The sequence below is a fragment of the Ranitomeya imitator genome, chromosome 5 (genome assembly GCF_032444005.1).
Source record: "Ranitomeya imitator isolate aRanImi1 chromosome 5, aRanImi1.pri, whole genome shotgun sequence".
NCBI lineage: Eukaryota > Metazoa > Chordata > Amphibia > Anura > Dendrobatidae > Ranitomeya > Ranitomeya imitator.
In genome coordinates, this window is record NC_091286.1 from 707,623,372 (window position 1) to 707,644,237 (window position 20,866).

The 20,866-nt window shown below is 58.9% G+C and overlaps 1 protein-coding gene across 1 annotated transcript in view; it reads left to right on the plus strand.

Annotated features, from left to right (window-relative positions):
* The first annotated feature begins 811 nt into the window (after positions 1–811).
* The window catches only part of GPN1 (GPN-loop GTPase 1), a 28,759-nt gene continuing 8,704 nt past the window's right edge, over positions 812–20,866 (plus strand). The window contains exons 1-2 of the mRNA XM_069728593.1: positions 812–969; positions 9,632–9,725. Of these exons, the coding sequence (XP_069584694.1) occupies positions 889–969; positions 9,632–9,725 (175 nt within the window). The 5' untranslated portion in view covers positions 812–888. The remainder of the gene's footprint in view (positions 970–9,631; positions 9,726–20,866) is intronic.

Below are 20,866 nucleotides of genomic sequence, written 5' to 3' on the forward strand. Positions count from 1 at the left end.
AACCAGACCCCACACCGGAGTCATCACCGCCATCAACGGGAACCGGACCCCACACTGGAGCCATCACCGTCATCAACGGGAACCGGACCCCACACCGGAGTCATCACCGTCATCAACGGGAACTGGACCCCACACCGGAGTCATCACCGCCATCAACGGGAACCAGACCCCACACCGGAGTCATCACCGCCATCAACGGAACCGGACCCCACACCGACCGGAGTCATCACCGCCGGGAAGCGGACCTCACACCGGAGTCATCACCACCATCAACGGGAACCGGACCCCACACCGGAGTCATCACCGCCATCAACGGGAACCGCACCCCACACCGGAGTCATCACCTCCATCAACGGGAACCGGACCCCACACCGGAGTCATCACCGCCATCAACGGGAACCGCACCCCACACCGGAGTCATCACCGCCATCAACGGGAACCGGAGTCATCACCGCCAGTCGTGTAGACGTGAACTCAAGCCTCTGCAGCCAGGAAGACGTCGGACTGATAAATTAACCCTTTATGAACAGTTGCTTATTTCGTTACCTCACCCCGCACTCATAGTGTTAATATTCACCCTACTTAACCCATTACCTCCCTGGGTGGAGTACACCTGTCAGTAAGCCTGTTAACCCTTGCTCTGCCTCCTGCTCACAGTATTGTTTTATATATAACTGAATTTCTGTCGATTTCCCGCCACCACAGCAGTGACGTCACGTGTTCTCCCCCGCCCCCTCTGTGTGAGCCTCGGGCTGCTAATAAAGTTATTGACAGACTGCAGAGCCTGCATCCAATCAGAGGCGATGGGCCGGCGGTGTCCATGGTGACGGCGGCCGCTCTTGTCAGTACCGGGCCCGTCTCTATGGTGGCAGAGGACGGAGCAGGAACATGGCGGCCGGCGGAGGCAGCGCTCCCCTGTGTATGGTGGTGCTGGGGATGGCCGGCTCCGGGAAGACGACGCTCGTGCAGGTCCGTGAGTGACGGGGCGATCCCTGCACGGGGGGGGAGAGAGATCCCTGCACCGGGGGGGGGGGGGGGGAGAGATCCCTGCACGGGGGGGGAGAGAGATCCCTGCAGCGGTCACAGGGGGGGGGGGAGAAGGATCCCTGCAGCGGTCACAGGGGTGGGGGGGGGAGAAGGATCCCTGCAGCGGTCACAGGGGAGGGGAGAAGGATCCCTGCAGCGGTCACAGGGGAGGGGAGAAGGATCCCTGCAGCGGTCACAGGGGAGGGGAGAAGGATCCCTGCAGCGGTCACAGGGGAGGGGAGAAGGATCCCTGCAGCGGTCACAGGGGAGGGGAGAAGGATCCCTGCAGCGGTCACAGGGGAGGGGAGAAGGATCCCTGCAGCGGTCACAGGGGAGGGGAGAAGGATCCCTGCAGCGGTCACAGGGGAGGGGAGAAGGATCCCTGCAGCGGTCACAGGGGAGGGGAGAAGGATCCCTGCAGCGGTCACAGGGGAGGGGAGAAGGATCCCTGCAGCGGTCACGGGGGGGGGGGGGGGAGAAGGATCCCTGCAGCGGTCACAGGGGAGGGTAGAAGGATCCCTGCAGCGGTCACAGGGGAGGGTAGAAGGATCCCTGCAGCGGTCACAGGGGAGGGGAGAAGGATCCCTGCAGCGGTCACGGGGGGGGGGGGGGGGGAGAAGGATCCCTGCAGCGGTCACAGGGGGGGGGGAGAAGGATCCCTGCAGCGGTCACAGGGGAGGGGAGAAGGATCCCTGCAGCGGTCACAGGGGAGGGGAGAAGGATCCCTGCAGCGGTCACAGGGGAGGGGAGAAGGATCCCTGCAGCGGTCACAGGGGGGGGGGGGGGAGAAGGATCCCTGCAGCGGTCACAGGGGGGGGGGGGAGAAGGATCCCTGCAGCGGTCACAGGGGGGGGGAGAAGGATCCCTGCAGCGGTCACAGGGGGGGGGGGGAGAAGGATCCCTGCAGCGGTCACAGGGGGGGGGAGAAGGATCCCTGCAGCGGTCACAGGGGGGGGGGGGGAGAAGGATCCCTGCAGCGGTCACAGGGGGGGGGAGAAGGATCCCTGCAGCGGTCACAGGGGGGGGGAGAAGGATCCCTGCAGCGGTCACAGGGGGGGGGAGAAGGATCCCTGCAGCGGTCACAGGGGGGGGGGGAGAAGGATCCCTGCAGCGGTCACAGGGGGGGGGGGGGAAGGATCCCTGCAGCGGTCACAGGGGGGGGGAGAAGGATCCCTGCAGCGGTCACAGGGGAGGGGGGGGGAGAAGGATCCCTGCAGCGGTCACAGGGGGGGGGAGAAGGATCCCTGCAGCGGTCACAGGGGGGGGGGGAGAAGGATCCCTGCAGCGGTCACAGGGGGGGGGGGAGAAGGATCCCTGCAGCGGTCACAGGGGAGGGGAGAAGGATCCCTGCAGCGGTCACAGGGGGGGGGGAGAAGGATCCCTGCAGCGGTCACAGGGGAGGGGAGAAGGATCCCTGCAGCGGTCACAGGGGAGGGGGGAGAAGGATCCCTGCAGCGGTCACAGGGGAGGGGAGAAGGATCCCTGCAGCGGTCACAGGGGAGAGAGAAGGATCCCTGCAGCGGTCACAGGGGAGGGGAGAAGGATCCCTGCAGCGGTCACAGGGGAGGGGGGAGAAGGATCCCTGCAGCGGTCACAGGTGAGGGGAGAAGGATCCCTGCAGCGGTCACAGGGGAGGGGAGAAGGATCCCTGCAGCGGTCACAGGTGAGGGGAGAAGGATCCCTGCAGCGGTCACAGGGGAGGGGAGAAGGATCCCTGCAGCGGTCACAGGGGAGGGGAGAAGGGTCCCTGCAGCGGTCACAGGGGGGGGGGGGAGAAGGATCCCTGTAGCGGTCACGGGGGAGGGGAGAAGGATCCCTGCAGCGGTCACGGGGGGGGGGAGAAGGATCCCTGCAGCGGTCACGGGGGAGGGGAGAAGGATCCCTGCAGCGGTCACGGGGGAGGGGAGAAGGATCCCTGCAGCGGTCACAGGGGGGGGGGAGAAGGATCCCTGCAGCGGTCACAGGGGAGGGGAGAAGGATCCCTGCAGCGGTCACAGGGGAGGGGAGAAGGATCCCTGCAGCGGTCACAGGGGAGGGGAGAAGGGTCACAGGGGAGGGGAGAAGGATCCCTGCAGCGGTCACAGGGGAGGGGAGAAGGATCCCTGCAGCGGTCACAGGGGAGGGGAGAAGGATCCCTGCAGCGGTCACAGGGGAGGGGAGAAGGATCCCTGCAGCGGTCACAGGGGAGGGGAGAAGGGTCCCTGCAGCGGTCACAGGGGGGGGGGGGAGAAGGATCCCTGTAGCGGTCACGGGGGAGGGGAGAAGGATCCCTGCAGCGGTCACGGGGGGGGGGGGAGAAGGATCCCTGCAGCGGTCACGGGGGAGGGGAGAAGGATCCCTGCAGCGGTCACAGGGGAGGGGAGAAGGATCCCTGCAGCGGTCACAGGGGGGGGGGAGAAGGATCCCTGCAGCGGTCACAGGGGAGGGGAGAAGGATCCCTGCAGCGGTCACAGGGGAGGGGGGAGAAGGATCCCTGCAGCGGTCACAGGGGAGGGGAGAAGGATCCCTGCAGCGGTCACAGGGGAGGGGAGAAGGATCCCTGCAGCGGTCACAGGGGAGGGAGAAGGATCCCTGCAGCGGTCACAGGGGAGGGGAGAAGGATCCCTGCAGCGGTCACGGGGGGGGGGGGGGAGAAGGATCCCTGCAGCGGTCACGGGGGGGGGGGGAGAAGGATCCCTGCAGCGGTCACAGGGGAGGGGAGAAGGATCCCTGCAGCGGTCACAGGGGAGGGGAGAAGGATCCCTGCAGCGGTCACAGGGGAGGGGAGAAGGATCCCTGCAGCGGTCACAGGGGGGGGGGGGGGAAGGATCCCTGCAGCGGTCACAGGGGAGGGGAGAAGGATCCCCGCAGCGGTCACAGGGGAGGGGAGAAGGATCCCTACAGCGGTCACAGGGGAGGGGAGAAGGGTCACAGGGGAGGGGAGAAGGATCCCTGCAGCGGTCACAGGGGGGGGGGGAGAAGGATCCCTGCAGCGGTCACAGGGGGGGGGGGGAGAAGGATCCCTGCAGCGGTCACAGGGGAGGGGAGAAGGATCCCTGCAGCGGTCACAGGGGAGAGAGAAGGATCCCTACAGCGGTCACAGGGGAGGGGAGAAGGATCCCTGCAGCGGTCACAGGGGGGGGGGGAGAAGGATCCCTGCAGCGGTCACAGGGGGGGGGGGGGAGAAGGATCCCTGCAGCGGTCACAGGGGAGGGGAGAAGGATCCCTGCAGCGGTCACAGGGGAGGGGAGAAGGATCCCTGCAGCGGTCACAGGGGGGGGGGGGAGAAGGATCCCTGCAGCGGTCACAGGGGGGGGGGAGAGAAGGATCCCTGCAGCGGTCACAGGGGAGGGGAGAAGGATCCCTGCAGCGGTCACAGGGGAGGGGAGAAGGATCCCTGCAGCGGTCACAGGGGAGGGGAGAAGGATCCCTGCAGCGGTCACAGGGGAGGGGAGAAGGATCCCTGCAGCGGTCACAGGGGAGGGGAGAAGGATCCCTGCAGCGGTCACAGGGGAGGGGAGAAGGATCCCTGCAGCGGTCACAGGGGAGGGGAGAATGATCCCTGCAGCGGTCACAGGGGAGGGGAGAAGGATCCCTGCAGCGGTCACAGGGGAGGGGAGAAGGATCCCTGCAGCGGTCACGGGGGGGGGGGGAGAAGGATCCCTGCAGCGGTCACAGGGGAGGGGAGAAGGATCCCTGCAGCGGTCACAGGGGAGGGGAGAAGGATCCCTGCAGCGGTCACAGGGGAGGGGAGAAGGATCCCTGCAGCGGTCACAGGTGAGGGGAGAAGGATCCCTGCAGCGGTCACAGGGGAGGGGAGAAGGATCCCTGCAGCGGTCACAGGGGAGGGGAGAAGGATCCCTGCAGCGGTCACAGGGGAGGGGAGAAGGATCCCTGCAGCGGTCACAGGGGAGGGGAGAAGGATCCCTGCAGCGGTCACAGGGGAGGGGAGAAGGATCCCTGCAGCGGTCACAGGGGAGGGGAGAAGGATCCCTGCAGCGGTCACAGGGGAGGGGAGAAGGATCCCTGCAGCGGTCACAGGGGAGGGGAGAAGGATCCCTGCAGCGGTCACAGGGGAGGGGAGAAGGATCCCTGCAGCGGTCACAGGGGAGGGGAGAAGGATCCCTGCAGCGGTCACAGGGGAGGGGAGAAGGATCCCTGCAGCGGTCACAGGGGAGGGGAGAAGGATCCCTGCAGCGGTCACAGGGGAGGGGAGAAGGATCCCTGCAGCGGTCACAGGGGAGGGGAGAAGGATCCCTGCAGCGGTCACAGGGGAGGGGAGAAGGATCCCTGCAGCGGTCACAGGGGAGGGGAGAAGGATCCCTGCAGCGGTCACAGGGGAGGGGAGAAGGATCCCTGCAGCGGTCACAGGGGAGGGGAGAAGGATCCCTGCAGCGGTCACAGGGGAGGGGAGAAGGATCCCTGCAGCGGTCACAGGGGAGGGGAGAAGGATCCCTGCAGCGGTCACAGGGGAGGGGAGAAGGATCCCTGCAGCGGTCACAGGGGAGGGGAGAAGGATCCCTGCAGCGGTCACAGGGGAGGGGAGAAGGATCCCTGCAGCGGTCACAGGGGAGGGGAGAAGGATCCCTGCAGCGGTCACAGGGGAGGGGAGAAGGATCCCTGCAGCGGTCACGGGGGGAGGGGAGAAGGATCCCTGCAGCGGTCACGGGGGGGGGGGGGGAGAAGGATCCCTGCAGCGGTCACAGGGGAGGGTAGAAGGATCCCTGCAGCGGTCACAGGGGAGGGGAGAAGGATCCCTGCAGCGGTCACAGGGGAGGGGAGAAGGATCCCTGCAGCGGTCACGGGGGGGGGGGGAGAAGGATCCCTGCAGCGGTCACAGGGGGGGGGGGAGAAGGATCCCTGCAGCGGTCACAGGGGAGGGGAGAAGGATCCCTGCAGCGGTCACAGGGGAGGGGAGAAGGATCCCTGCAGCGGTCACAGGGGGGGGGGGGGAGAAGGATCCCTGCAGCGGTCACAGGGGGGGGGGGGAGAAGGATCCCTGCAGCGGTCACAGGGGGGGGGAGAAGGATCCCTGCAGCGGTCACAGGGGGGGGGGGGGAGAAGGATCCCTGCAGCGGTCACAGGGGGGGGGGAGAAGGATCCCTGCAGCGGTCACAGGGGGGGGGAGAAGGATCCCTGCAGCGGTCACAGGGGGGGGGAGAAGGATCCCTGCAGCGGTCACAGGGGGGGGGGAGAAGGATCTCTGCAGCGGTCACAGGGGGGGGGGGAGAAGGATCCCTGCAGCGGTCACAGGGGGGGGGAGAAGGATCCCTGCAGCGGTCACAGGGGAGGGGGGGGGGAGAAGGATCCCTGCAGCGGTCACAGGGGGGGGAGAAGGATCCCTGCAGCGGTCACAGGGGGGGGGGAGAAGGATCCCTGCAGCGGTCACAGGGGGGGGGAGAAGGATCCCTGCAGCGGTCACAGGGGAGGGGAGAAGGATCCCTGCAGCGGTCACAGGGGGGGGGGAGAAGGATCCCTGCAGCGGTCACAGGGGAGGGGAGAAGGATCCCTGCAGCGGTCACAGGGGAGGGGGGAGAAGGATCCCTGCAGCGGTCACAGGGGAGAGAGAAGGATCCCTGCAGCGGTCACAGGGGAGGGGAGAAGGATCCCTGCAGCGGTCACAGGGGAGGGGGGAGAAGGATCCCTGCAGCGGTCACAGGGGAGGGGAGAAGGATCCCTGCAGCGGTCACAGGGGAGAGAGAAGGATCCCTGCAGCGGTCACAGGGGAGGGGAGAAGGATCCCTGCAGCGGTCACAGGGGAGGGGGGAGAAGGATCCCTGCAGCGGTCACAGGTGAGGGGAGAAGGATCCCTGCAGCGGTCACAGGGGAGGGGAGAAGGATCCCTGCAGCGGTCACAGGTGAGGGGAGAAGGATCCCTGCAGCGGTCACAGGGGAGGGGAGAAGGATCCCTGCAGCGGTCACAGGGGAGGGGAGAAGGGTCACAGGGGAGGGGAGAAGGATCCCTGCAGCGGTCACAGGGGAGGGGAGAAGGATCCCTGCAGCGGTCACAGGGGAGGGGAGAAGGATCCCTGCAGCGGTCACAGGGGAGGGGAGAAGGATCCCTGCAGCGGTCACAGGGGAGGGGAGAAGGGTCCCTGCAGCGGTCACAGGGGGGGGGGGAGAAGGATCCCTGTAGCGGTCACGGGGGAGGGGAGAAGGATCCCTGCAGCGGTCACGGGGGGGGGGAGAAGGATCCCTGCAGCGGTCACGGGGGAGGGGAGAAGGATCCCTGCAGCGGTCACAGGGGAGGGGAGAAGGATCCCTGCAGCGGTCACAGGGGGGGGGAGAAGGATCCCTGCAGCGGTCACAGGGGAGGGGAGAAGGATCCCTGCAGCGGTCACAGGGGAGGGGGGAGAAGGATCCCTGCAGCGGTCACAGGGGAGGGGAGAAGGATCCCTGCAGCGGTCACAGGGGAGGGGAGAAGGATCCCTGCAGCGGTCACAGGGGAGGGAGAAGGATCCCTGCAGCGGTCACAGGGGAGGGAGAAGGATCCCTGCAGCGGTCACAGGGGAGGGGAGAAGGATCCCTGCAGCGGTCACAGGGGAGAAGGATCCCTGCAGCGGTCACAGGGGAGGGGAGAAGGATCCCTGCAGCGGTCACAGGGGAGGGGAGAAGGATCCCTGCAGCGGTCACAGGGGAGGGGAGAAGGATCCCTGCAGCGGTCACAGGGGAGGGGAGAAGGATCCCTGCAGCGGTCACGGGGGGGGGGGGGGGAGAAGGATCCCTGCAGCGGTCACGGGGGGGGGGGGGGAGAAGGATCCCTGCAGCGGTCACAGGGGAGAAGGATCCCTGCAGCGGTCACAGGGGAGGGGAGAAGGATCCCTGCAGCGGTCACAGGGGAGGGGAGAAGGATCCCTGCAGCGGTCACAGGGGAGGGGAGAAGGATCCCTGCAGCGGTCACAGGGGAGGGGAGAAGGATCCCTGCAGCGGTCACAGGGGAGGGGAGAAGGATCCCTGCAGCGGTCACAGGGGAGGGGAGAAGGATCCCTGCAGCGGTCACAGGGGAGGGGAGAAGGATCCCTGCAGCGGTCACAGGGGAGGGGAGAAGGATCCCTGCAGCGGTCACAGGGGAGGGGAGAAGGATCCCTGCAGCGGTCACAGGGGAGGGGAGAAGGATCCCTGCAGCGGTCACAGGGGAGGGGAGAAGGATCCCTGCAGCGGTCACAGGGGAGGGGAGAAGGATCCCTGCAGCGGTCACAGGGGAGGGGAGAAGGATCCCTGCAGCGGTCACAGGGGAGGGGAGAAGGATCCCTGCAGCGGTCACAGGGGAGGGGAGAAGGATCCCTGCAGCGGTCACAGGGGAGGGGAGAAGGATCCCTGCAGCGGTCACAGGGGAGGGGAGAAGGATCCCTGCAGCGGTCACAGGGGAGGGGAGAAGGATCCCTGCAGCGGTCACGGGGGGGGGGGGGAGAAGGATCCCTGCAGCGGTCACAGGGGAGGGGAGAAGGATCCCTGCAGCGGTCACGGGGGGGGGGGGGAGAAGGATCCCTGCAGCGGTCACACGGGAGGGGAGAAGGATCCCTGCAGCGGTCACAGGGGAGGGGAGAAGGATCCCTGCAGCGGTCACAGGGGAGGGGAGAAGGATCCCTGCAGCGGTCACAGGGGAGGGGAGAAGGATCCCTGCAGCGGTCACAGGGGAGGGGAGAAGGGTCACAGGGGAGGGGAGAAGGGTCACAGGGGAGGGGAGAAGGGTCACAGGGGAGGGGAGAAGGGTCACAGGGGAGGGGAGAAGGATCCCTGCAGCGGTCACGGGGGGGGCAGAAGGATCCCTGCAGCGGTCACGGGGGGGGGGGGGGAGAAGGATCCCTGCAGCGGTCACGGGGAGGGGAGAAGGATCCCTGCAGCGGTCACGGGGAGGGGAGAAGGATCCCTGCAGCGGTCACGGGGGGGGGCAGAAGGATCCCTGCAGCGGTCACAGGGGGGGGGGGGAGAAGGATCCCTGCAGCGGTCACGGGGAGGGGAGAAGGATCCCTGCAGCGGTCACGGGGGGGGAGAAGGATCCCTGCAGCGGTCACGGGGGGGGGGGGGAGAAGGATCCCTGCAGCGGTCACGGGGAGGGGAGAAGGATCCCTGCAGCGGTCACAGGGGGGGGGGGAGAAGGATCCCTGCAGCGGTCACGGGAGGGGAGAAGGATCCCTGCAGCGGTCACAGGGGGGGGGGGGGGAGAAGGATCCCTGCAGCGGTCACGGGAGGGGAGAAGGATCCCTGCAGCGGTCACAGGGGAGGGGAGAAGGATCCCTGCAGCGGTCACAGGGGGGGGAGAAGGATCCCTGCAGCGGTCACAGGGGAGGGGAGAAGGATCCCTGCAGCGGTCACAGGGGGGGGGGAGAAGGATCCCTGCAGCGGTCACGGGGGGGGGGGGGGGAGAAGGATCCCTGCAGCGGTCACAGGGGAGGGGAGAAGGATCCCTGCAGCGGTCACAGGGGGGGGGGAGAAGGATCCCTGCAGCGGTCACGGGGGGGGGGGGGGGGGGGAGAAGGATCCCTGCAGCGGTCACAGGGGAGGGGAGAAGGATCCCTGCAGCGGTCACACGGGGGATCAAGAAGGATTCCTGCGCCGGGCACATGGTTATCTTTGCCTTTCTCTGTTGCTGACGTCCTCTTATATCTTATATATCCATCCTTAGAGATTGACATCTTATTTACATGAGAAGAACCGACCTCCGTACGTCATCAACCTGGACCCGGCCGTCCACGAGATCCCATTCCCTGCAAACATAGGTACAAGACCCCCCCTATAATGTGTGGTGTATTCTCCTCCTCCCCCTATAATGTGTGGTGTATTCTCCTCCTCCCCCTATAATGTGTGGTGTATTCTCCTCCTCCCCCTATAATGTGTGGTGTATTCTCCTCCTCCCCCTATAATGTGTGGTGTATTCTCCTCCTCCCCCTATAATGTGTGGTGTATTCTCCTCCTCCCCCTATAATGTGTGGTGTATTCTCCTCCTCCCCCTATAATGTGTGGTGTATTCTCCTCCTCCTCCCCCCTATAATGTGTGGTGTATTCTCCTCCTCCCCCTATAATGTGTGGTGTATTTCCCTCCTCCTCCTCCCTCTATAATGTGTGCTGTATTCCCCGGCTCCTCCCCCTATAATGTATGGTGTATTCCCCTCCTCCTCCTCCCTCTATAATGTGTGGTGTATTCCCCTCCTCCTCCCTCTATAATGTGTGCTGTATTCCCCTCCTCCTCCTCCTCCCCCTCTATAATGTGTGGTGTATTCCCCTCCTCCTCCCCCTATAATGTGCGGTGTATTCCCCTCCTCCTCCTCCTCCCCCTATAATATGTGGTGTATTCCCCTCCTCCCCCTCTATAATGTGTGGTGTATTCCCCTCCTCCTCCTCCTCCCCCTCTATAATGTGTGGTGTATTCCCCTCCTCCCGCTATAATGTGTGGTGTATTCCCCTCCTCCCCCCCTATAATGTGTGGTGTATTCCCCTCCTCCCCTATAATGTGTGGTGTATTCCCCTGCTCCTCCTCCTCCCCCTCTATAATGTGTGGTGTATTCCCCTCCTCCCCCCCTATAATGTGTGGTGTATTCCCCTCCTCCCCTTATAATGTGTGGTGTATTCCCCTCCTCCCCCTATAATGTGTGGTGTATTCCCCTCCTCCTCCTCCCCTATAATGTGTGGTGTATTCCCCTCCTCCTCCCCCTATAATGTGTGGTGTATTCCCCTCCTCCTCCTCCCCTATAATGTGCGGTGTGTTCCCCTCCTCCCCCTCTATAATGTGCGGTGTGTTCCCCTCCTCCCCCTCTATAATGTGTGGTGTATTCCCCTCCTCCCCCTCTATAATGTTTGGTGTATTCCCCTCCTCCTCTTCCTCCCCTATAATGTGTGGTGTATTCCTCCTCCTCCTCCTCCCCTATAATGTGTGGTGTATTCCTCCTCCTCCTCCTCCCCCTATAATGTGTGGTGTATTCCCCTCCTCCTCCTCCCCCTATAATGTGCGGTGTATTCCCCTCCTCCCCCTATAATGTGTGGTGTATTCCCCTCCTCCTCCTCCCCCTATAATGTGTGGTGTATTCCCCTCCTCCTCCCCTATAATGTGCGGTGTATTCCCCTCCTCCTCCTCCCCCTATAATGTGTGGTGTATTCCCCTCCTCCTCCTCCCTCTATAATGTGCGGTGTATTCCCCTCCTCCCCTATAATGTGTGGTGTATTCCCCTCCTCCTCCCCTATAATATGTGGTGTATTCCCCTCCTCCTCCTCCCCATATAATGTGTGGTGTATTCCCCTCCTCCTCCTCCCCCTATAATGTGTGGTGTATTCCCCTCCTCCTCCTCCCCCTATAATGTGTGGTGTATTCTCCTCCTCCTCCCTCTATAATGTGTGGTGTATTCCCCTCCTCCTCCCCTATAATGTGTGGTGTATTCTCCTCCTCCTCCTCCTCCTCCCCCTATAATGTGTGGTGTATTCCCCTCCTCCCCCTATAATGTGTGGTGTATTCCCCTCCTCCTCCCCCTATAATGTGTGGTGTATTCTCCTCCTCCTCCTCCTCCTCCCCCTATAATGTGTGGTGTATTCCCCTCCTCCCCCTATAATGTGTGGTGTATTCTCCTCCTCCTCCCCCTATAATGTGTGGTGTATTCCCCTCCTCCCCTATAATGTGCGGTGTATTCCCCTCCTCCTCCTCCCCCTGTAATGTGCGGTGTATTCCCCTCCTCCTCCTCCCCCTATAATGTGTGGTGTATTCCCCTCCTCCTCCTCCCCCTATAATATGTGGTGTATTCCTCCTCCTCCCCCTATAATGTGTGGTGTATTCCCCTCCTCCTCCTCCCCCTATAATATGTGGTGTATTCCTCCTCCTCCCCCTATAATGTGTGGTGTATTCCCCTCCTCCTCCTCCCCCTATAATATGTGGTGTATTCCTCCTCCTCCCCCTATAATGTGTGGTGTATTCCCCTCCTCCCCCTCCCCCTATAATGTGTGGTGTATTCCCCTCCTCCTCCTCCCCCTATAATGTGTGGTGTATTCCTCCTCCTCCTCCCCTATAATGTGTGGTGTATTCCCCTCCTCCTCCTCCTCCCCCCTATAATGTCTGGTGTATTCCCCTCCTCCTCCTCCTCCTCCTCCTCCTCCTATAATGTGTGGTGTATTCCTCCTCCTCCCCCTATAATGTGCGGTATATTCCCCTCCTCCCTTATAATGTGTGATGTATTCTCCTCCTCCTCCCCCTATAATGTGCGGTGCATTCCCCTCCTCCTCCTCCCCCTATAATATGTGGTGTATTCCTCCTCCTCCTCCCCTATAATGTGTGGTGTATTCCCCTCCTCCCCTATAATGTGTGGTGTATTCTCCTCCTCCTCCCCCTATAATGTGTGGTGTATTCTCCTCCTCCTCCTCCTCCCCCTATAATGTGTGGTGTATTTCCCTCCTCCCCTATAATGTGTGGTGTATTCTCCTCCTCCTCCTCCTCCTCCTCCTCCCCCTATAATATGTGGTGTATTCCCCTCCTCCCCTATAATGTGTGGTGTATTCCCCTCCTCTTCCTCCCCCTATAATATGTGGTGTATTCCTCCTCCTCCTCCCCCTATAATATGTGGTGTATTCCCCTCCTCCCCCTATAATGTGCGGTGTATTCCCCTCCTCCTCCTATAATATGTGGTGTATTCCCCTCCTGCCTTATAATTTGTGGTGCATTCCCCTCATCCTCCTCCCCTATAATGTGCGGTGCATTCCCCTCCTCCTCCTCCCCCTATAATATGTGGTGTATTCCTCCTCCTCCTCCCCTATAATGTGTGGTGTATTCCTCCTCCTCCTCCCCTATAATGTGCGGTGCATTCCCCTCCTCCTCCTCCCCCTATAATGTGTGGTGTTTTCCCCTCCTCCTCCCCTATAATGTGTGGTGTATTCCCCTCCTCCTCCCCTATAATGTGTGGTGTATTCCCCTCCTCCTCCCCCTATAATGTGTGGTGTATTCCCCTCCTCCCCTATAATGTGTGGTGTTTTCCCCTTCTCCTCCCCTATAATGTGTGGTGTATTCCCCTCCTCCTCCCCCTATAATGTGCGGTGTATTCCCCTCCTCCTCCTCCCCCTATAATGTGCGGTGTATTCCTCTCCTCCTCCCCCTATAATGTGCGGTGTATTCCCCTCCTCCCCTATAATGTGTGGTGTATTCCCCTCCTCCTCCTCCCCCTACAATGTGCGGTGTATTCCCCTCCTCACCCCCCTATAATGTGTGGTGTATTCTCCTCCTCCTCCCCCTATAAAATTTGCGGTGTATTCTCCTCCTCCTCCCCCTATAATGTGCGGTGTATTCCCCTCCTCCCCCCCCTATAATGTGCGGTGTATTCTCCTCCTCCTCCCCCTATAATGTGTGGTGTATTCTCCTCCTCCTCCCCCTATAAAATTTGCGGTGTATTATCCTCCTCCTCCCCCTATAATGTGTGGTGTATTCCCCTCCTCCCCTATAATGTGCGGTGTATTCCCCTCCTCCCCTATAATGTGCGGTGTATTCTCTTCCTCCTCCCCCTATAATATGTGGTGTATTCTCCTCCTCCTCCCCCTATAAAATTTGCGGTGTATTCCCCTCCTCCCCCTATAATGTGTGGTGTATTCCCCTCCTCCCCCCCCCCTATAATGTGCGGTGTATTCTCTTCCTCCTCCCCCTATAATGTGTGGTGTATTCTCCTCCTCCTCCCCCTATAAAATTTGCGGTGTATTATCCTCCTCCTCCCCCTATAATGTGCGGTGTATTCTCCTCCTCCTCCCCCTATAATGTGTGGTGTATTCTCCTCCTCCTCCCCCTATAAAATTTGCGGTGTATTATCCTCCTCCTCCCCCTATAATGTGCGGTGTATTCCCCTCCTCCTCCCCCTATAATGTGTGGTGTATTCCCCTCCTCCCCTATAATGTGTGGTGTATTCTCCTCCTCCTCCTCCCCCTATAATATGTGGTGTATTCCCCTCCTCCCCTATAATGTGTGGTGTATTCTCCTCCTCCTCCTCCTCCCCCTATAATGTGTGGTGTATTCCCCTCCTCCCCCCCCTATAATGTGCGGTGTATTCTCTTCCTCCTCCCCCTATAAAATTTGCGGTGTATTCCCCTCCTCCCCCTATAATGTGTGGTGTATTCCCCTCCTCCCCCCCCCTATAATGTGCGGTGTATTCTCTTCCTCCTCCCCCTATAATGTGTGGTGTATTCCCCTCCTCCCCCCCCCTATAATGTGCGGTGTATTCTCTTCCTCCTCCCCCTATAATGTGTGGTGTATTCCCCTCCTCCCCCTATAATGTGTGGTGTATTCCCCTCCTCCCCCCCCCTATAATGTGCGGTGTATTCTCTTCCTCCTCCCCCTATAATATGCGGTGTATTCTCTTCCTCCTCCCCCTATAATATGTGGTGTATTCTCCTCCTCCTCCCCCTATAAAATTTGCGGTGTATTCCCCTCCTCCCCCTATAATGTGTGGTGTATTCCCCTCCTCCCCCCCCCTATAATGTGCGGTGTATTCTCTTCCTCCTCCCCCTATAATGTGTGGTGTATTCTCCTCCTCCTCCCCCTATAAAATTTGCGGTGTATTATCCTCCTCCTCCCCCTATAATGTGCGGTGTATTCTCCTCCTCCTCCCCCTATAATGTGTGGTGTATTCTCCTCCTCCTCCCCCTATAAAATTTGCGGTGTATTATCCTCCTCCTCCCCCTATAATGTGCGGTGTATTCCCCTCCTCCTCCCCCTATAATGTGTGGTGTATTCTCCTCCTCCTCCTCCCCCTATAATATGTGGTGTATTCCCCTCCTCCCCTATAATGTGTGGTGTATTCTCCTCCTCCTCCTCCCCCTATAATATGTGGTGTATTCCCCTCCTCCCCTATAATGTGTGGTGTATTCTCCTCCTCCTCCTCCTCCCCCTATAATGTGTGGTGTATTCCCCTCCTCCTCCCCCTATAATGTGCTGTGTATTCCCCTCCTCCTCCCCCTATAATGTGTGGTGTATTCCCCTCCTCCCCCTATAATATGTGGTGTATTCCCCTCCTCCTCCTCCCCCTATAATGTTCGGTGTATTCTCCTCCTCCTCCCCCTATAATGTGTGGTGTATTCTCCTCCTCCTCCTCCTCCCCCTATAATGTGTGGTGTATTCCCCTCCTCTTCCTCCCCCTATAATATGTGGTGTATTCCTCCTCCTATAATATGTGGTGTATTCCCCTCCTCCTCCTCCCCCTATAGTATGTGGTGTATTCCCCTCCTCCTCCCCCTATAATGTGCTGTGTATTCCCCTCCTCCTCCCCCTATAATGTGTGGTGTATTCCCCTCCTCCCCCTATAATGTGCGGTGTATTCCCCTCCTCCCCCCCCTATAATGTTCGGTGTATTCTCCTCCTCCTCCCCCTATAATGTGTGGTGTATTCTCCTCCTCCTCCTCCCCCTATAATATGTGGTGTATTCCTCCTCCTCCTCCCCCTATAATGTGTGGTGTATTCCCCTCCTCCCCCCCCCTATAATGTGCGGTGTATTCTCTTCCTCCTCCCCCTATAATGTGTGGTGTATTCTCCTCCTCCTCCCCCTATAAAATTTGCGGTGTATTATCCTCCTCCTCCCCCTATAATGTGCGGTGTATTCTCCTCCTCCTCCCCCTATAATGTGTGGTGTATTCTCCTCCTCCTCCCCCTATAAAATTTGCGGTGTATTATCCTCCTCCTCCCCCTATAATGTGCGGTGTATTCCCCTCCTCCTCCCCCTATAATGTGTGGTGTATTCTCCTCCTCCTCCTCCCCCTATAATATGTGGTGTATTCCCCTCCTCCCCTATAATGTGTGGTGTATTCTCCTCCTCCTCCTCCCCCTATAATATGTGGTGTATTCCCCTCCTCCCCTATAATGTGTGGTGTATTCTCCTCCTCCTCCTCCTCCCCCTATAATGTGTGGTGTATTCCCCTCCTCCTCCCCCTATAATGTGCTGTGTATTCCCCTCCTCCTCCCCCTATAATGTGTGGTGTATTCCCCTCCTCCCCCTATAATATGTGGTGTATTCCCCTCCTCCTCCTCCCCCTATAATGTTCGGTGTATTCTCCTCCTCCTCCCCCTATAATGTGTGGTGTATTCTCCTCCTCCTCCTCCTCCCCCTATAATGTGTGGTGTATTCCCCTCCTCTTCCTCCCCCTATAATATGTGGTGTATTCCTCCTCCTATAATATGTGGTGTATTCCCCTCCTCCTCCTCCCCCTATAGTATGTGGTGTATTCCCCTCCTCCTCCCCCTATAATGTGCTGTGTATTCCCCTCCTCCTCCCCCTATAATGTGTGGTGTATTCCCCTCCTCCCCCTATAATGTGCGGTGTATTCCCCTCCTCCCCCCCCTATAATGTTCGGTGTATTCTCCTCCTCCTCCCCCTATAATGTGTGGTGTATTCTCCTCCTCCTCCTCCCCCTATAATATGTGGTGTATTCCTCCTCCTCCTCCCCCTATAATGTGCGGTGTATTCCCCTCCTCCTCCTCCCCTATAATGTGTGGTGTATTCTCCTCCTCCTCCTCCTCCCCCTATAATGTGTGGTGTATTCCCCTCCTCTTCCTCCCCCTATAATATGTGGTGTATTCCTCCTCCTCCTCCCCCTATAATATGTGGTGTATTCCCCTCCTCCTCCTCCCCTATAATGTGCGGTGCATTCCCCTCCTCCTCCTCCCCCTATAATATGTGGTGTATTCCTCCTCCTCCTCCCCTATAATGTGTGGTGTATTCCCCTCCTCCCCTATAATGTGCGGTGTATTCTCCTCCTCCTCCCCCTATAATGTGTGGTGTTTTCCCCTCCTCCTCCCCTATAATGTGTGGTGTATTCCCCTCCTCCTCCCCCTATAATGTGCGGTGTATTCCCCTCCTCCTCCTCCCCCTATAATGTGTGGTGTATTCCCCTCCTCCCCTATAATGTGCGGTGTATTCTCCTCCTCCTCCCCCTATAATGTGTGGTGTATTCCTCTCCTCCTCCCCCTATAATGTGCGGTGTATTCCCCTCCTCCCCTATAATGTGTGGTGTATTCCCCTCCTCCTCCCCCTATAATGTGCGGTGTATTCCCCTCCTCCTCCTCCCCCTATAATGTGTGGTGTATTCCCCTCCTCCCCTATAATGTGCGGTGTATTCTCCTCCTCCTCCCCCTATAATGTGCGGTGTATTCCCCTCCTCCCCTATAATGTGTGGTGTATTCCCCTCCTCCTCCCCTATAATGTGTGGTGTATTCTCCTCCTCCTCCTCCTCCTCCCCCTATAATATGTGGTGTATTCCCCTCCTCCCCTATAATGTGTGGTGTATTCTCCTCCTCCCCTATAATGTGCGGTGTATTCCCCTCCCCCCCCCCCCCCTATAATGTGCGGTGTATTCTCCTCCTCCTCCCCCTATAATGTGTGGTGTATTCTCCTCCTCCTCCCCCTATAAAATTTGCGGTGTATTATCCTCCTCCTCCCCCTATAATGTGTGGTGTATTCTCCTCCTCCTCCCCCTATAATGTGCGGTGTATTCTCCTCCTCCTCCCCCTATAATGTGTGGTGTATTCTCCTCCTCCTCCCCCTATAAAATTTGCGGTGTATTATCCTCCTCCTCCCCCTATAATGTGTGGTGTATTCTCCTCCTCCTCCCCCTATAATGTGTGGTGTATTCTCCTCCTCCTCCCCCTATAATGTGTGGTGTATTCTCCTCCTCCTCCCCCTATAATATGTGGTGTATTCCTCCTCCTCCTCCCCCTATAATGTGCGGTGTATTCCTCTCCTCCTCCCCCCCTATAATATGTGGTGTATTCCCCTCCTCCCCTATAATATGTGGTGTATTCCCCTCCTCCTCCTATAATATGTGGTGTATTCCTCCTCCTCCTCCCCCTATAATATGTGGTGTATTCCCCTCCTCCTCCCCCTATAATGTGTGGTGCATTCCCCTCCTCTTCCTCCCCCTATAATGTGCGGTGTATTCCCCTCCTCCTCCTCCCCCTATAATATGTGGTGTATTCCCCTCCTCCCCTATAATGTGTGGTGTATTCTCCTCCTCCTCCTCCTCCTCCTCCTATAATATGTGGTGTATTCCCCTCCTCCCCTATAATGTGTGGTGTATTCTCCTCCTCCTCCTCCCCCTATAATATGTGGTGTATTCCTCCTCCTCCTCCCCCTATAATATGTGGTGTATTCCCCTCCTCCTCCTCCCCCTATAATGTGTGGTGCATTCCCCTCCTCCTCCCCCTATAATGTGTGGTGTATTCCCCTCCTCCCCTATAATGTGCGGTGTATTCCCCTCCTCCCCTATAATGTGTGGTGTATTCCCCTCCTCCTCCCCCTATAATGTGCGGTGTATTCCCCTCCTCCCCTATAATGTGTGGTGTATTCCCCTCCTCCTCCCCCTATAATGTGTGGTGTATTCCCCTCCTCCTCCCCCTATAATGTGTGGTGTATTCCCCTCCTCCTCCCCCTATAATGTGTGGTGTATTCCTCTCCTCCTCCCCCTATAATGTGTGGTGTATTCCCCTCCTCCCCTATAATGTGCGGTGTATTCCTCTCCTCCTCCCCCTATAATGTGTGGTGTATTCCTCTCCTCCTCCCCCTATAATGTGCGGTGTATTCCCCTCCTCCCCTATAATGTGCGGTGTGTTCCCCTCCTCCCCTATAATGTGTGGTGTATTCCCCTCCTCCTCCTCCCCATATAATGTGTGGTGTATTCCCCTCCTCTTCCCCCCCCTATAATGTGTGGTGTATTCTCCTCCTCCTCCCCCTATAAAATTTGCGGTGTATTATCCTCCTCCTCCCCCTATAATGTGTGGTTTATTCTCCTCCTCCTCCTCCTATAATGTGCGGTGTATTCCTCTCCTCCTCCCCCTATAATGTGCGGTGTATTCCTCTCCTCCTCCCCCTATAATGTGCGGTGTATTCCCCTCCTCCTCCCCCTATAATGTGCGGTGTATTCCCCTCCTCCTCCCCCTATAATGTGCGGTGTATTCCCCTCCTCCTCCCCCTATAATGTGTGGTGTATTCCTCTCCTCCTCCCCCTATAATGTGCGGTGTATTCCTCTCCTCCTCCCCCTATAATGTGTGGTGTATTCCCCTCCTCCCCCCCTATAATGTGTGGTGTATTCCCCTCCTCCTCCCCCTATAATGTGCGGTGTATTCCCCTCCTCCTCCCCCTATAATATGTGGTGTATTCCTCCTCCTCCTCCCCCTATAATATGTGGTGTATTCCCCTCCTCCTCCTCCCCCTATAATGTGTGGTGCATTCCCCTCCTCCTCCCCCTATAATGTGTGGTGTATTCCCCTCCTCCCCTATAATGTGCGGTGTATTCCCCTCCTCCCCTATAATGTGTGGTGTATTCCCCTCCTCCTCCCCCTATAATGTGCGGTGTATTCCCCTCCTCCCCTATAATGTGTGGTGTATTCCCCTCCTCCTCCCCCTATAATGTGTGGTGTATTCCCCTCCTCCTCCCCCTATAATGTGTGGTGTATTCCCCTCCTCCTCCCCCTATAATGTGTGGTGTATTCCTCTCCTCCTCCCCCTATAATGTGTGGTGTATTCCCCTCCTCCCCTATAATGTGCGGTGTATTCCTCTCCTCCTCCCCCTATAATGTGTGGTGTATTCCTCTCCTCCTCCCCCTATAATGTGCGGTGTATTCCCCTCCTCCCCTATAATGTGCGGTGTGTTCCCCTCCTCCCCTATAATGTGTGGTGTATTCCCCTCCTCCTCCTCCCCATATAATGTGTGGTGTATTCCCCTCCTCTTCCCCCCCCTATAATGTGTGGTGTATTCTCCTCCTCCTCCCCCTATAAAATTTGCGGTGTATTATCCTCCTCCTCCCCCTATAATGTGTGGTTTATTCTCCTCCTCCTCCTCCTATAATGTGCGGTGTATTCCTCTCCTCCTCCCCCTATAATGTGCGGTGTATTCCTCTCCTCCTCCCCCTATAATGTGCGGTGTATTCCCCTCCTCCTCCCCCTATAATGTGCGGTGTATTCCCCTCCTCCTCCCCCTATAATGTGCGGTGTATTCCCCTCCTCCTCCCCCTATAATGTGTGGTGTATTCCTCTCCTCCTCCCCCTATAATGTGCGGTGTATTCCTCTCCTCCTCCCCCTATAATGTGTGGTGTATTCCCCTCCTCCCCCCCTATAATGTGTGGTGTATTCCCCTCCTCCTCCCCCTATAATGTGCGGTGTATTTCCCTCCTCCTCCCCCTATAATGTGTGGTGTATTCCCCTCCTCCTCCCCCTATAATGTGTGGTGTATTCCTCTCCTCCTCCCCCTATAATGTGCGGTGTATTCCTCTCCTCCTCCCCCTATAATGTGCGGTGTATTCCCCCCCTCCTCCCCCTATAATGTGCGGTGTATTCCTCTCCTCCTCCCCCTATAATGTGTGGTGTATTCCCCTCCTCCTCCCCTATAATGTGTGGTGTATTCCCCTCCTCCTCCTCCCCCTATAATGTGTGGTGTATTCCTCCTCCTCCCCCCCTATAATGTGTGGTGTATTCCCCTCCTCCTCCTCCCCCTATAATGTGTGGTGTATTCCCCTCCTCCTCCTCCCCCTATAATGTGTGGTGTATTCCCCTCCTCCTCCTCCCCCTATAATGTGCGGTGTATTCCCCCCCTCCTCCCCCTATAATGTGTGGTGTATTCCCCTCCTCCTCCCCTATAATGTGTGGTGTATTCCCCTCCTCCTCCTCCCCCTATAATGTGTGGTGTATTCCCCTCCTCCTCCCCTATAATGTGTGGTGTATTCCCCTCCTCCTCCTCCCCCTATAATGTGTGGTGTATTCCTCCTCCTCCCCCCCTATAATGTGTGGTGTATTCCCCTCCTCCTCCCCTATAATGTGTGGTGTATTCCCCTCCTCCTCCTCCCCCTATAATGTGTGGTGTATTCCTCCTCCTCCCCCCCTATAATGTGTGGTGTATTCCTCCTCCTCCTCCCCCTATAA